At 57.7% G+C, this 15,102-nt stretch overlaps 1 protein-coding gene and 1 pseudogene across 1 annotated transcript in view; both read right to left on the reverse strand.

Annotated features, from left to right (window-relative positions):
* Nucleotides 1–15,102, reverse strand: part of LOC119242372 (histone lysine acetyltransferase CREBBP-like) — a 21,076-nt gene continuing 5,974 nt past the window's right edge. Inside the window, exons 9-13 of the mRNA XM_037508091.1 lie at nucleotides 13,723–13,847; nucleotides 12,925–13,113; nucleotides 11,242–11,658; nucleotides 10,459–10,648; nucleotides 1–172 (exon numbers count right to left, since the gene is read on the reverse strand). Of these exons, the coding sequence (XP_037363988.1) occupies nucleotides 18–172; nucleotides 10,459–10,648; nucleotides 11,242–11,658; nucleotides 12,925–13,113; nucleotides 13,723–13,847 (1,076 nt within the window). The 3' untranslated portion in view covers nucleotides 1–17. The remainder of the gene's footprint in view (nucleotides 173–10,458; nucleotides 10,649–11,241; nucleotides 11,659–12,924; nucleotides 13,114–13,722; nucleotides 13,848–15,102) is intronic.
* LOC119240274 (translationally-controlled tumor protein-like) lies at nucleotides 4,513–5,456 on the reverse strand (annotated as a pseudogene).

Below are 15,102 nucleotides of genomic sequence, written 5' to 3' on the forward strand. Positions count from 1 at the left end.
TCCGGCACCTGCTGGGGTCACGGCGGCCACGGAGACGGGGCGAGCGCGTGGGCGATCGGCTGCTGTCCCGGGGGCTCCGGGAGGTGCTGGGCCTCGCAGGCGCGTCTGCCCACCGAGGGCACAGCCGCTGGAAGCTGCTGGGGGCCATCCTGCTGCTCCGTGGATGCCGTGGCTGGCGAGTGAATGAAGAAAAAGGGGGTGTTACCAGCGGAGCCAGAGGTTCCGTTTCGCCCGCTCTGCACTGTCAGGACCCCAGCGGGCTGTTTCCCTTGTTCGCGCACTGGTGTGAGGCAGCATAACGGGGGTCCCCAAACAAGGGGGCCCCGAGATGCGCTGGCCGGCAGCCACAGGACAACAGTGCAGGAAGCGATCCCTGAGGAAAGGGGGGTGAAGAGTCCCGGGACCCCACCGGCCACGGCAGCTTCCAGGATGAGGTGCGGGGCGGGAGACCACAGGCGCCAGCACTTCGAGGCGAGGGCGCGAGGGGGGCAGAGGCCCCGTGGCAGAGCGCGGAGGGGCTGCGCAGAGCCCCGGCCCGCCAAGGGTCCCACGGGCCGGGCAGAGTTGGATGCGCCCGTGGGGGGGACGCGGGGGGAGGCCGGTCAAGGACGCCTGGAAGGGTGCGGGGGGACCACCCCGGGGCCCCCACGGGCCGCCGTGAGACGGCCGAGCTCCCGGGCGCCGGCAGGACCCAGCAGGCGTGGGGCTAAGTCGGCCGCAGGCGCGCACAGCTCCGGCCCGGAAGGCTCTTCGGGAGCAGCCCGCGCCCAGGACCTGCGCCGCCTCCAGGCCGAGGGGGCCGGTGGGGGCCAGCGCGGAACCCAGCGGCCGGCGACGTGCCCCGCGTCCAGTCAGAGGACGGGCAGCTCTGGGAGCGGGTCCAGCCGGGAGTTAACTAAGCGTGAACAAGGGGGACGCTGCGCAGCCCGTCAGGGCCTGCAAGGCAGGTTCGGAGCGGGACGGTCAACAGCCCCGGATGGGGACGCGCCCTGGGCTGTCCCGGGACAGGGGTGGGGCCGAAATGAAAAAAGAAAACAAAACTGCACCTCTCCATCGTGAGGAAACCTCCAGGGGAAAAGATGAAGGGAGCAGGGGAGACAAAGTCAAGGATGACGAAACCGGGGCGCAGACGCGTGTGGCGAGGCCGACACCCCGCCGGAACGTCTCGCCAGGCGAACAGCGCTCGCGCCCAAGAGGCGGCCCGAAGCCTGGCGCCCCGCACGGCCGTGTCTGGGCTGCACGCGCCGCCCGCGCCCGAGGGGCAGACGCTGCAGAGACCCCAGAGAGGGCGGCCCGGGCGGAACCCGCCGCTCACGGCAGCCGCGACTAGCCTGGAAAGAGCCTGCGGGGAGGGGCCGTCAATGCTCTTTAAAAAGTGAAAAAGAAAAGAAGGGACGGTCCGTGCCGGAGAGGTGGAAACAGAAGAATCAAAGCGACACGCTGGAATGAAAAAACAATTGTAACAGAAATTAAAAGTGTTTTTGATGGTCTGCTGCGCCCTGGCGGGGACCAGCCCAGGCCTCAGGGGCCCGATCGCCCTGCGCCGAGTGAGCCGTAACCCCTGCGCCGCCAGGGGCCCCGCCTTGGTTCGTTCTTTCTGTCTAACATTTATTTTCTGTCTTCCCTGGTCTTAACGCTATGATGACTCTTCCCCGGTCTCTCAGCACGGCCACCGGACTCAAAACCAGCTCGCGGCGGGCCTCCCCGGGGGCGCAGCGGTTGAGCGCTGGGTGGCGAAGCTGCCCGCGGCCTCTGCAGCGCCGGTTCGATCCCCGGCTGCTCCCCGGCCCCCGGAGGAGGGTCCCACATGGCGCGCAGACCTCTCCTGCCGCCCGCTGCTCCCCTCAGCAGTGGGTTTCAGTGGATCTGCCTGCTCTGCTCCCCGCTCTGGTGAATCCTCTCACCCCCCACGCTTCTGGCCTGTACCCCAGGTCTTGTATGCATAAATAAATTACTAAAAAAAACAACCCAGCTCTCCACGAAGAACACAGCTGGCTGACAAACACCTGCCCTCTGCCCACCCTCCTGCGGCCCCGCCCCGTTCTCAAGCTCCAAAGGACGCCTGGAGACCGAGGCAGCCAGGGGCCCACGCCACTAACAGGTCAGGGGGGCGCCTCTGGCCTCAGCGCTGCAGTGAGCCCGACACCAACCACCCGAGGAATCCTCTAGAGGGCTCGTTTGTTCTGGCTGCCGTTTACTGGAGCAACGGCCTAGAACGGAGCTTCGGCTGGGGGCAGGGCCCCCCGAAGCCCTCACTGCTGGGCCACGGGACACCCTGGGACTCGCTGCGCGCTCGGGCTCCCTCGCTTCCCCTAATACCCGCAGCAGGGCAGGAGCCCCCTGGCCCTCTCGGCCCCCTGCTGCCGGGCACTGCCGGCGCGGGCCGTCTTACGGGGACGCCTGGCCGACCGTGGCGCCAGCTGCGGGGCGCACCAAGGACGCGGGGAACGCTGCTCCCGGGGCCTCCCGGAGAAACGTACCCGAGAACAAGCCGGAGGGACGGCGACGTGGGACTGACCGGTGAAATGGCCACGTCTCAAACCAAGTCCACAGGAGAGTGGAAAGCAAGCGATGACAGCCTGCAGCAGCCGCGGGACCCGACATGCACACACCAGACACTTAAAAAAAGCAAAAGCTGGGAAATAGCAAATAGTACATTTTAATGTGTCTGTAAACGAGTGTGTAAACACACTCGTTGGTACCAGGCTGGCCACTGTTTCCAGTCTTCGCAATGAGCAGAGCCAGGAAGTATATACATTTAAAGGTAAAATGCCCCGTAAGTCTATACTATTTCTATTTAATTTCAAAGCTGTGGGGTTTTTACTTAGCACCTCTATTTCTTAGTCCATAAACATCCTGATTTTCAGGGACACAAGGAGGATGGAATTAAAATAGTCCAGAATTACTCGTTTGTTTCATCACATCACACACGTTACTGATACATATACGTCATGTATTTCCATATTTACATTTCTGTGTATTTAGGGTTTCATCCCACGGTACAGTCTCCGACATGTGTAATCACTGTGTGGGTGGCTATGCACACGCACAAACTCGTATTAAGGAATTTGTAAGCTTTTCTCCTGTTGATCCACTGTGGACTTCCAGTGAGTCCTGGACCTGGGGCGCGACGGTGAAGGAAATCAGACATGGGGTGCTGCACCTCCCCCTGCAGTGACCGTCAGGGCTAATGGCTGTTGCCATGGTCCCTGAGGTCCGGCGTGGGCCAGGAACCATGCGCGCAGGGGGAGAACAGCAAACTCCCTAAGATGCAGAGAAGCCGAATGCCTGCCAAGAGATGACGACCACCAGAAGCCGCCACAAAGATGATTAAAAGAAATGCTGACCACCTGGAACCTTATCTCGCTTTCTCAAGGCCCACAAACTTTATTTTGCTATAACTGTCTTTCTAAAATCTTTCCTTTTTCTGGTCATTGATTGCTAATTAAAAAACATACGTGATTTAATAATTAGGCTAATACAAATGAAACATTACTAAACACTGTGTTATAATAGTTGGTTTAATAATATTTCTATTATGTGCTTGACTTTAGTACCTTTGATATTAACTGCACTATAATATAAATTCACCCATGACAATTAGTTATGAGTAAACATAAGTAGGTAGTAGTAGTAGTAGTTAGTACAAGAATATAGAAAGAGTTAATAGCCTGTCTCCTTAGGAATGCAGCTAGGTCCAGATGTATTTTGGACATAAATCACTGCCCTGTCAATGATAAGCTAAACCATTGAGCAAACTAATTTCTTTGATGTTCACTAATCCTATGCCTTTAGAAAAAACATATATATACTGACCACTGACCCAAATAAAGGGCACTCAGATTTACACTCTCTCTGGAAGTGTGTCTGTTTGTCATTTCTTCAGCCGAATCCCTGACCACCCTGCGCAGTCTCTCAACCCTGAGACGGCCTCATCGCTCACTGCTGCGCTGGTCCGCGGCATGGGGGACTGTCATGTCGGCATGCAGTGAATCTTTACTTTCTTAGTGCTCTTTTCTACACTACTTTAAGTGCAGCAAGTGTAACATCAAAGCAGGCCATATGTATGACGGATTATTCTGCTTTCTTACTATTATCTCTCTACTGCAGGCAGTAGGGTGCCAGGTGGTTAATTCTCACGCACATCATCTCATCGCCCCCTAGCTACAACATGGGAATTTCGCTCATTATTTCTTATTATTCTAAGACTGTGGCGCTGTAGAGGCCTGACTCCACGCAGGTCACATTCCAGGCACTCAACACCAGGTCCGGTCACTCAGAGGTTTTCCTCCAAGACGCATGTGTTTTCACGCGCCTTTGCGACTCAGGTTAAGGCCCTTCTGCGCTGCGCGGGGTCTCTCCCAACAATCCATCTTATGCCAATTGTCAAGTCCACATAAAAAGAACCCTAGGGGCCTTCCCGGTGGCGCAGCAGGTTGAGCGCAGCGCTGTAAAGCTGTTTGCAGCCTCTGCAGTGCAGGTTCGATCCCAGGCCGGCCAGGAGATTCCCACATGGTGCACAGACCTCTCCTGTTTCCCCACTGCTCCCCTCAGCAGTGTATTTCGTCAGTCTGCCTGTTCTGTTCCCCACTCTGTCTCTGGTGAAGCCTCTCACCCTCCCGCACCTCTGGTGGTGTTTATTAATTCCCCACTCATAGCTTTTTGGGTTGTTTATACTTTCTGGTAATTGTGAGTAGGGGTACAAGCTTTTGTTTGAACAATTTTCTTCTCAATTTGCTTCGGCATTTATCTAGAAGAATGCTGGGCCATATGTTAATTTTATTTGCTTATTTGAACTTAAATGTAATCTATTGTCACATTTTTCTTAAAAATAGTGCCATTACTCCAAATAAACCAAAGTAAAAACAAAGAATTCGAGGTATCCCATTTATCCTTGTGTTGGGTGGCTGAAAAGCAGCAATCAGGATGACAGGTGATGGATCCAAAGTCAATGCTAAATTTGTTAAGATTTCTCCATTTGTAAATCATCCTTAAAGAAAATAATACATGCAGTCACACCCTCCCCGCAGTGGTCCAGCAGAGCAACCGTACTACCTGGATTCATGTTTTCACCAGTAAGAAACTGGGAGTGTTTGGAATGAGCAAGGATGGGCTCTGCTTGCTCTGCAGCCCCCAGCATGAAACGTTTCACTCCTTCAGGTCAAGTTTGTCTTTACTTGATGTTCATGTAACTCTGACGTCCTTCTTGTAAGATGCTTTCGTGAAGCTGATTTCCTGCAAGTGATGGTTCATGACATTATGATCAACACCAGTGATTACTGTGCTTCCGGTATTTTCTCTCTTGGCTGCTCAGCAGAAGCACTTCCACCAACTGGCGTGTCATCAGTGCTGCCCTCTGTCCCACTGACCGTTTTCCTCCCCAGCTTGAGAAAACCCACCCAGAGCAGCCAGATGTCAGAGAACAGCTCATCATGGTTGCTGTCCGGGCAGGTAAATCATGATGGCAGCTGGCGAGGACTGTGGTGGCGGGTGGCAGGAGAGGTCTGCGCGCCATGAGGGACCCTCCTCCAGTGGCCGGGGAGCAGCCGGGGATCCAACCGGCGCCGCAGAGGCCGAGGGCAGCTTCGCAACCCAGCGCTCAACCGCTGCGCCACCGGGGAGGCCCGGAAAAGGTTAATTCTATGTTGAGCCTATTGAGGAACTGCCAAGCTGCTTCCACACCAGCTGCACGAGCATGCACCGTGCTCTCTAGCAAAAGTACGAGGGTTCCAATTTCTCCACATTCTGGCAACACTTGCTGTTTTCTGTTTGTTTTAGGTTATCCTGGTGGGTGTGTCTAGTGGTTTTGATTTTTAGGTCTCTGGTGGCTTCGTAATGTTGAGCCTCTTCGTGTTCCTGGAGTTCACGTCCTTTGCCTACTCTCTAACTGGGCTGTCTTCTTGCCGCTGAGTTTATCCCATGAGACCCCGTCGTAAGTCAAGGAAGGCCTGGAATTTGTTCTCCTTACCTCTGAACTGCTAAAACGGTCAAATTCCAAATGCTTACTTATCTTCGATAGGTATGTTTTCTTTTAAATAGAGAAGAGGGTGATGTTTACGTTTAAGAATAAATGTCTTTAGCACAAACACAAAGTACAGTGACCGTGTGGGCAGCTCCCTGCAAGCTCTGAATGCTGCACGCGCCCTGGGGCGCGGACGTGGCGCCCACCCCCTGCGAGGCGTTCTGGCCCCCGGGACGGCGCTTGGCGGAGGTGCGGCAGAAAGCACAGGCAGTCGGAAGGCGTCGCGAGGCGCTGCCGTGGTCTCCTCCCAGCTCTGGGAGGCCACGCCGGTCCCCTGTGCCTTCCATTCCGCGCAGCCGCTGCTCCCCGGGCGCAGCAGAGGGCGCCGGGCCTGCTCTTCCTCACGGCGGGGCTGAGAGAACCTAAATCGTCCCTAGAGCGTCCCGCCATTGGCTTTTCTCCTCGTGGTACAGTTCTCTGAGGACATTTGGCTCGTGGGTTTTCGGAGTACGAGGCGCCCATGTTTAACGTTGGGATGTGTTCACGTTTAGAGAATGATGCTCTCACGGGTGTGCAGGATTTCTTTCAGCTCCGTGCGTATCACCCAGGACCTGCCTTGGGAATTGCTTTCACTCATAATAAGGGCGTGCTCGGCGTGTGTGGTTGTGTCTAACGAGCACTCATGAGCTGAGGTCTGAGTATCTTTATCAGGAAAGTGAAGCGTGTGGAGTGTGTGATTACCGAGATTTTTTTTACACGTTAGTGTAGTTAAGTGACTGATAAGCGTTCAAGTTGCTTATGTCATAGTGGTATCGACTGTTGCGTTATTACGCATCCTGGTCTGCGCTGGAAAGAAAGGCTTTGGGTGGTCGCCAGCGTCTCCAAGATCATTTTAAACATCCATGCTTCCATCTGCTGTTTTATCATGTGGCCAAAGTTGGGGAACATCAGAAAGCAAGGGAGTCTCGGGGATCAACTGTAGGGCACAGACTTCTGCCACGTGGCAAATGCCCATCAGGTCAAGCTCTTGGAGTGCTTTGGCCAGCAGGAGAGCGCTTGGAGGAGGTCCTGTGGATGGACAGACGGACTGAACTCCAAATGACCCAGGAGAAGCGAGTTTGCGGTCATTTCTCATCTAGGAAGCCATGGGAAACGGGCTTCCAGCGCTCACCGTTGTCGGGCCAGGCGCAGAAGACTCTGGCGTCTGTGGTCCTGGACCCTGTCCCGGAAGGGGCTTCCCCAGCCCCGCTGATGACAGGGCTCTCCTGGGCGGAGGTCGCTCAGGCCACCAGGGGCACACGGCTCTCTAGCACAACCTCGAAACTACACACACACAACAGAGCCACAGAAATAATCAGTTTTCCCGCAAGTTCTGGGTCGTTCCCTCCCACGTTGTGCGCGGGAAGGTCTTCAGCCCCGAGCCACCCCACTTCCTACCGCGCTTTCTGTCGTCACCGATCCGGCTGCCGATCACAGTCTCTCAGACCCCAAGAGCCCTGATGACCGGGGACGTGCACGGACACCCCGAAAGCGAGGTGGGCTGTGGGCGGCGAGTGTGTCGCGGCACCGCCCCCCACCCTGCCCCCACAGAGACTGACCAGGGGCAAACGTGGCCGTGAAGTTTTGACGACTCAGGTTGTAAGGGACGTGAGATTTCTTCTTGGCAGTCTTTCTATTTTGAGAAGCTCCTACCACACTTACATGGTAAACCACGATTGAAAAACCAGACCGAAGCAGCACACACACGCCAGGCTGCCGCGGGAGCCACGCGCTGCGCAGGGAGAGACGGGACGGCGGCGCCGGTGCTCTTCCCACACGCTCGCTGCCGCCAGCAGCAGGCCCGCCCTGCTCTCCTGAACCTCCTCTCCAGGAACCCCCCACCTGGCTGCCGTGGACCTGGGGCGGCAGGTTGTGGGGAGCACACCCCCAACAGACAGTCCCCTGCGGGAACCTCGTGAAACACATGCTAACCCCTTTTCGCCCACGGTGCGCAGAGGCCCAGGAGCATTTGGTTGTCTTGGAATAACTCTTTACAATACCTCAAGTTACTTGATGGCTTGTTCATGTCGCGAGATCAGGGGCTGGCAAACCACGGCCCACGGGCTAACTCTGGCCTGTTTTCGTACAGCCTATGAACTAAGAATGGCTTTTACATTCTCTAATATTTAGGGGAAAAAAAGAAAATAACATTTCATGACACGGGAAAAATGACATGAAATTAAAATGTTAGTCTCTGAAAACAAGCGGGGCCGGGTGGGGGCACAGCCAGACACAGACCCTGCTCTGGGCCCCACTCATGAAGCCAAGAAAAAGGCCTTTTCAACCCTGTGTGAAGCACCACAGAGATGTAATGAGACTCAAATGAACGGAGTCAAAGTGGGAAGCTGTGTGGGGTCGAGCTTTCTGCTGCTGGCCAGGGGGTGCGCCGAGCAAGTCGCTGGCTCCCGTGGCCCAAACACCCACACGCTCAGGCTGGTGCTCGGCCGGCAATACCTCAGGCCAGGCCCACGGACACCTGCGGGCCCCGTGCTGCCTAACGTGGCGGCCGCCCCTCACACGCGGTGCTTACATCGAAGTGAATTAACCTTCACAAAACACAAAACTCCATTTCTCATCACGCTTGTCACATTTCAAGTGCTCAAGAGCCACATGGCACCGGGGGCTACTGTAACGGAGATACACCTTCCATCACTGCAGAAGTTCTAGCACCACCCTGGAAATCACATCTATGTCCTAACGGAGCTGCTTTTCAGGGCAACACCTAGTAGTTCCCGTCTCGTGCCCCACGCTGACGTGTGACAGGTGGGGCCTGGCAACCGCGGGAACATGGAGTACAGGGTGAGGGAGGCCGCCACCGCCTTGCCCCCACAGCCTGTGCCAAGCCAGGAGCCTGCCAGCTGCACCCACGAACACCCTTGAGGAGTGGTGACGACCACCGTTGTCTTCAGGCCTCGGCCCTGGCTCCCGCCGGCTGGTGGACACGCAGGCGGTGGCACAGAGCAGCTTTATGACATAGTCGGGGCGGAGTGCTGAGCTAAGGGGCATGTTGTTTCGTTTCTGTTCCAGAACATATAAACCAGAAAGGACTGATGGACGAGCTAAGGCGCGACTGATCAGAACAGGGGGCAGACATTTCCTCAAAAATCAACAAAGTGCGCCAGTCACTTCAAGGAGAGTTGATTGCGGCAAAGATCAAATACGCACTTTCACAAAAATCAAAATTTCAGGAAACCTCTAGCTACCACACGAGCGTGACAGCTTCTCAAAATTTCTAAGACTGTCTGGAAGGGACATGATGGCGCTGTTAGTCAGTGTGAGTGTAAAACCTCGTACAGTGAAGTCTGCCAGCCTTTGGAAGAGCCGTGCAATTCAGCGAGCCAGACTCCCAGGTGACCAAAGGACGGTGCTACATAGAAATACCACCAGGTCGCTCAGTGCCAGACAGACACACGGATTCTAATTTCGCACCGCAGCTGGACGGGAAGACACTTGCACTTGCTGAGTTTTGGTGCGGTGTCCGGGAAGAGAACACCCATCGTCTGAAAAGGCTCTTCCCTGTAGCAGCTACTGTCCGCGGGAGGCCGCGTCCTGCCCTCCCGTGGCGCGCGGAGGCTGAGGCGGACAGGAGACGCCCGGTGTGCGCATCCACTCACCCATTTGCAAAATTAGTCCCTACCTTTACGAATTACCTTTGCTCTGGACAAGGTCATTTTCATAAAAATGTGTTTTTGATGGGCTCCATGTAAAGGATTTGTTACTTTTCAATGAATTATTTTGAGAATTTCTAACAGAGAAAATCCCAACAGATAAACGACACCCGTGGAAACCTCGGGAGGGTCCATTTTCAGGCGTGTGCAGGGGCCCAGGGGAAGCGAGTAGCGCTCCAGGGCTTCGGGGAGCACCCGGCGGCGAAGCGCCCCACGCCGGCCGCAGCACCCCCCGTCATCTGCCCTGAACGCGTCACCTGCAGCCCGAGCCTCCAGAGCCCCTCACATTTCTAAGGGTGCCTTGACGATTTCCTTACTTTGGACGTAACTCAAACACATCCCGCCCGACTTCCACTGGGAAGCTCACCCCGCATACCTCAACACTCACCCCCGTCCTGCGCACCGGGTCACTGGGGCTCGCCCCCACCCCGGCACTCCGCGTCCTGCTCCGATCAGAGGAACGGGTGCAGGCCGGGGACAGCGCCCGAGCACCCCGCCCAGCTCGTCGCCTGCTCCGGAGGCAGCAGGTGCTCCTGCCCCCCGCCCCGCGGTCGGAGGCGCTTCGGAGGACGCCCCCGTCCCGGGCCGGATCTGGCTTCTCCTTCCCACCACAGACTCCACAGGTTCTCAGGCTGGGGTCTAGCTCGCTGCCGTCATTTCTGACGAGGCACCACTCGGGGAACGGCGGGAGAGGCAGATGAAGGGGGGAGGGACCGTCTGCTTCGGGGCGGCGTCAGCACCTGACAGAGAAGCAGCGCGACGCGGCACGTCCAAGGGGAGACAACTTACTTTTCTTCCGGGGCTGGGAGGGAGACGTGGACTGGGAGGCCGCGCCGCCGGAGCTGCTCTCCTCCTCCTCCTTGGCTTCCGCCTTGACCTCCGGCTTCTTCTCGTCCACCTGCATCGCTTCTGGCTTCGGCTCTGCGGGGTCCGTTTCTTCTTTGGCTGGAGCAGATCCTTGCAAGTCCTCTTCCATCATCTTCAGAAAAGCAAAACCACGGAGAAGGAGGTGTGAACAGCACAGACCTTCACTCCACCGCAGGCGGACCGGGGCCTTCGGGGGCGGCACGGGACCGCGCAGGTCCTTCCTGGCGGGAGCCGCGCGGCTCCCGCCTCGCCCCTCCCGCAGCGGGACGGGGACGCTTGGTGGCACCTGAGTGACACCTGGTGTCACCTGAGTCCCTCGAACACAGACCCGAGGCGAGCGTCGTCCCAATTTAACCTGCTCTTACACCAATGTATGTCGCACTAGACGGGACTCAGACACCAAGCTGCTCAGACTGTCAGGCAGGTGAGGCCGACGCAGTGAGGGGAGTGGGGGGACAAGGAGCAGCGGGGACCGGCCAGCTGCGGAGCCCGGTTCCCATGTGAGGCTTCATGAGGGCGCTCCCACCCAGCTTGCCCCCGTGTGACTTCTTCACGACTGCCCGTCCCCCTAAGCTGCATCCGCCAGCTACCGTCTTGGCGGAGGCGAGGCAATGCCAGGGCGGCCCTCAGGGCGCAGCTCATGGGCAGTGACTTCACGATAGACACTGTCTACAGAAAGCGCTCGCGTAAGAGACAGAGGCTCACCGGCGTGCCAGGAGGCTGGGCGTGCACAGGCGTCGGCTGCTGCTGGGATGACTGAGGGGTGGCGACGGAGGGGGGCGGCACTGGGGTCTGAGGCTGCGGGGTCACCTGGGCCTGAGCTGCTGCCTGGACTGTCGGGGTGCTCTGGGTTTGGCTGGCACTGGGCACTGAGCCGGGAGTCGGGGTGGGAGTCTGCCCGGAAGACGACACGGGAGTCGACGGCTGGGTGGGAGCGGCGGGCTGGGGGGGCGTCATCCCCGGCGCGGCGGGGTGCTGCAGAGACGGCATGCCGGCGGCCGTGGAGGCAGGAGGCGGCGTCGGGTGCAGCGGCGACTGTGTCACGGGAGGGCAAGGCAGCTGGCTGGCCGGGGGCCCCAGCATGTTCAGAGGGTTGGGAAGAGCAGCACCAGGCACCTGCCCCTGACAGAAGAGAAGAGAGTTCGGCAACGTTATTCCCATGTGTGAAAATGTGGCGGCAGATTTGCAGACCTGAAGGTACGAAAATCGAGTCAAGACTTCTCCATGAGACCTGCTGGCTCAGAGAAATGTCCCATGTGTGAAAAATCATGGAATTGGGCACTCAGGGTAAGATGCACTTTCCAGTAAGTCATCACTGCGAATGTTCTCATTCTCTGATTTATAGAACTGTCAAGCCTCAGGCTTGGAAGAGACATGTAAGATCACCGGCCTCGCGCTCCGGGACACACGCCCACAGCTCAGCGCTCTGGAAGGTTCCCTCGTTTACAAAGCACAAGCTGCCGGAGGACCGCGTGGGCCAGCACAGCGTTGTTCCTTGCAGGCGCACCCTTGAGTCTCCTTGTGGGTCTTTTAAAAATCATGGATCAGAGCAGGGTGGTTAACTACAGCTCAGGGCCGGACCCAGCCAGCTGCCTGCACCTATCCTGTGGGCACAGCCACGCCCCTCTGTCATGCACAGGTGACATGTCCACGGCTGCTTGTGCACCTCAACAGAGTCCCAAGTTAGAACAGACTTGATGGGCCAGAGTCCACAATGTTTGCAGGACAAGTCTGCAGATCTCTGTTCCAAAGCAATAAAATACCAATATTAAGACTAAGTAGTTAATGAATAAAAAATAATGTGGCCAATGGCTTCTGTTCACACCACTTCATTCTGAAAGATTAAACACAGAGTATGTCTTTGGGGGAAGAGCTGGCCGCTACAGACACGCACACGGGTGGCAGCAGCATCTCACATCCTGCAGTCTACAAAGGGGGCGGCCCTCAACCCGAGGAGACTTCTCGGCGCTTGATAGGTAATTAAGAACAAGGCAGCGAGAAGAGAGCCCCTTGGATGATTCAGCCAGCCTGACTCTGCCTGGGCAGACAGATGGGCAGCAGCACAAGCTGACCTTCCCTCAGGCCTCTGAAAGACCCACAGTCTCTCAGGGTGGCATGTGAGATTCGGAGTTGAACACGCAGACGTTAATACTGAGAAAGTGACACATAAAACCTGGCAATCAAAACCCCAAAGTACACAAGGCAGAAATCTGCAATCCACTTTCGCATGAAGTTCACGTCAGGGTAAGAGCACGTCCAAGCCAGGTAAACACGACAGGACAAAAGGGGAAAAATTCGAGGACGCCGACACATGGAAATGAGGTGCGAGCTCCTCGGGAGCAGAGGGGCGGCGCCGACACAGGCGGCCACGCCAAGCGCCAACTGTACCTGCGCCACGCTGGTCTGGGTCGTCGGCTGCCCCAGGCCCACGCTGTTCACGCTCATGGCCCCGCCGGGGGAGGGGAACTGGCCCTGCGGCAGGAACTGGCTCTGCGCGGGTGCCGGGGCCAGCATGCTGCCCGTGTGCGCGCCCATCATGTTGGGAGGCTGGGGCATGCGGGGCGGAGAGATGGCCATCTAGAAGGCAAGTGTCATCGAGAGTTCAGAAGACAAGGGTCGGGGTGTCAAGACGCCCTAGGAGACACGGGGCCCAACCATCCCAGAACTCGGGCACTCGGGCAAGTCGACCCTCCCTCGAGGGGTGAGAGCCGCCGCTCCCAGAGCCCCCGGCTCCCGGGCACTCGAAGCGCCTTCTCAGGCAAGTCTCTAATGAGGCGGTTCAAACCGCCATCGGAACAGAAATCACCAGCACACTATCATGCAAAGTTCCCAATGTGTCCTGCAGGAGTTCTTGACGGCGCTGAGGAAGCAGTCTCTAGACTCCAGAGTCAGCTCTAGAAGCCCACAGGAGGGACAAGCCCGCTCAGGCCCACAGTGGAGGCTGCCTCCCCCCTCCGCAGGACGCCCATCTCTCGCCCGGTCACGAGGTCCTGGGACATTACCATGCCAGGAGAAAGAACGGTCAAAAGATTCCCTCTGGGGCAGTGATGACGCGAGAGAAAACAGAAATCCGGCAGAAGCCAAACGCAGAGGAGCCGGCGCTGCAGGATCCCAGGCCGCGGAGAATCCCACCACTTGGGGAACCCCTCTCGCTCGCGCCCGGCTGAGGCGAGTCGAAGCACTTACCCCTGGAACGGAGCCCATGCTGTTCATCTGGACAGAGTGGTTCATGGGGGACGCCGCGCGCGGTCCCATAGGAGCCTGTGGCAGCTGCACGCTCCCCAAGGACATCGGGTTAAATGAATTCATCCCTGTGAAGGAACCCACAATGGGGCGTCAGGAGGACCCGCAGGAAAACGGTATCCCGGCTCACCAAGGACACGCGAAGCAATGCAAGATGGAAGACACGCGACAGGTGAGAAGAAACCACCCGCTGATCGGGACAGACGGGTGACAGGCCTCTGCCACCTGGAAGAGGGTGGTGGGGCAGGGCCGGCAGCGCGAGAGACGCGGTTGCGGAGCCCGGCGGCCACCCACACGGCACAGGTGGGCTGAGCGGGGCAGCTCAGGAGAGCGCGATGACGGGCCAAGGGGCAGTGGGAGGGCTCATGCCTGTCCCGCCACATGCCCTCCTGCCCCGCAGCCCAGGGCGCCTGTCTGTGCCAGCTCCCGAGGCCTCCAGAGCCTGTGCCCTGCAGGGAGCCTGTGGGCTGAGCTTTGCTGCTCAGATCTGGGGTAAGACGCCGACCAGGGTCTTCATTTTCCAAGTCTGTGAAGGGTTTAAAAAGAGCCCACGGGCAGCAGTGTCCCACCTCAGCCGCCTCCCTACAGGCTGGAAGGCCCACACCTTCCCTGGGTGCCCACTGGCCGCCGGAGCGTCACACAGGGGAGAGACTTGCCAGCTGCCGAGCATCTCAGGCCAGTGCCGCCTCCCTCACGACTGCCCACATGCAAACCGAGTTCCTCAGATGCCGGGTGACGCAGGGCTGAGGACTGTCATGGGCTCTGATGGTCTTTGAGGGCATCGCCCTCACGCGAGTGGGACCTAAGAGGGTCTCAAAGACCATCTGCCTCCCCCAGCACTACCTTCCATGACCACCGAGAACCACTACCGTCAACATGCGAGTGCAACAGGCCCAGGAGAACTTTCCGGGAAACCTGCAAATAAAACTTTCCCTGTCCTGAAGAATTCAAGAATTAAACAAAGCCAGATGTGTCGTCAGAGAGGCGCACCTCTTCGCCTCCTGCTCAACAGCTGTCGTGTCAGATTTCAAAGCCACAGAAGCTTCCACGTCACCCCAAACAGAACTCAGCCACGCCCCTCAATTTCTCGGACTCTGACTTCTTCCTCGGCCAAGCCACCCGGACAAGCCCCCGGAGCGTCCTCCAAGGCAGCCACCCCCACGTCGCCTCCAGCGCACAGGAGGACGGCAACGGCACTCACGGCCTCCTCTCCCTCCCGAACCGGCCCCCGCACAGCAGCAAGCCCTATTCCAGAATCTTCCGAATAAGCCATCACATTGTTTCACGACCTGTAGAAATGTCCTCATGTTCAAGCTTCAGTCT

The sequence above is a fragment of the Talpa occidentalis genome, unplaced genomic scaffold (genome assembly GCF_014898055.3).
Source record: "Talpa occidentalis isolate TD23 unplaced genomic scaffold, MPIMG_talOcc4v2.1 talOcc4.12, whole genome shotgun sequence".
Classification (NCBI taxonomy): Eukaryota; Metazoa; Chordata; class Mammalia; order Eulipotyphla; family Talpidae; genus Talpa; species Talpa occidentalis.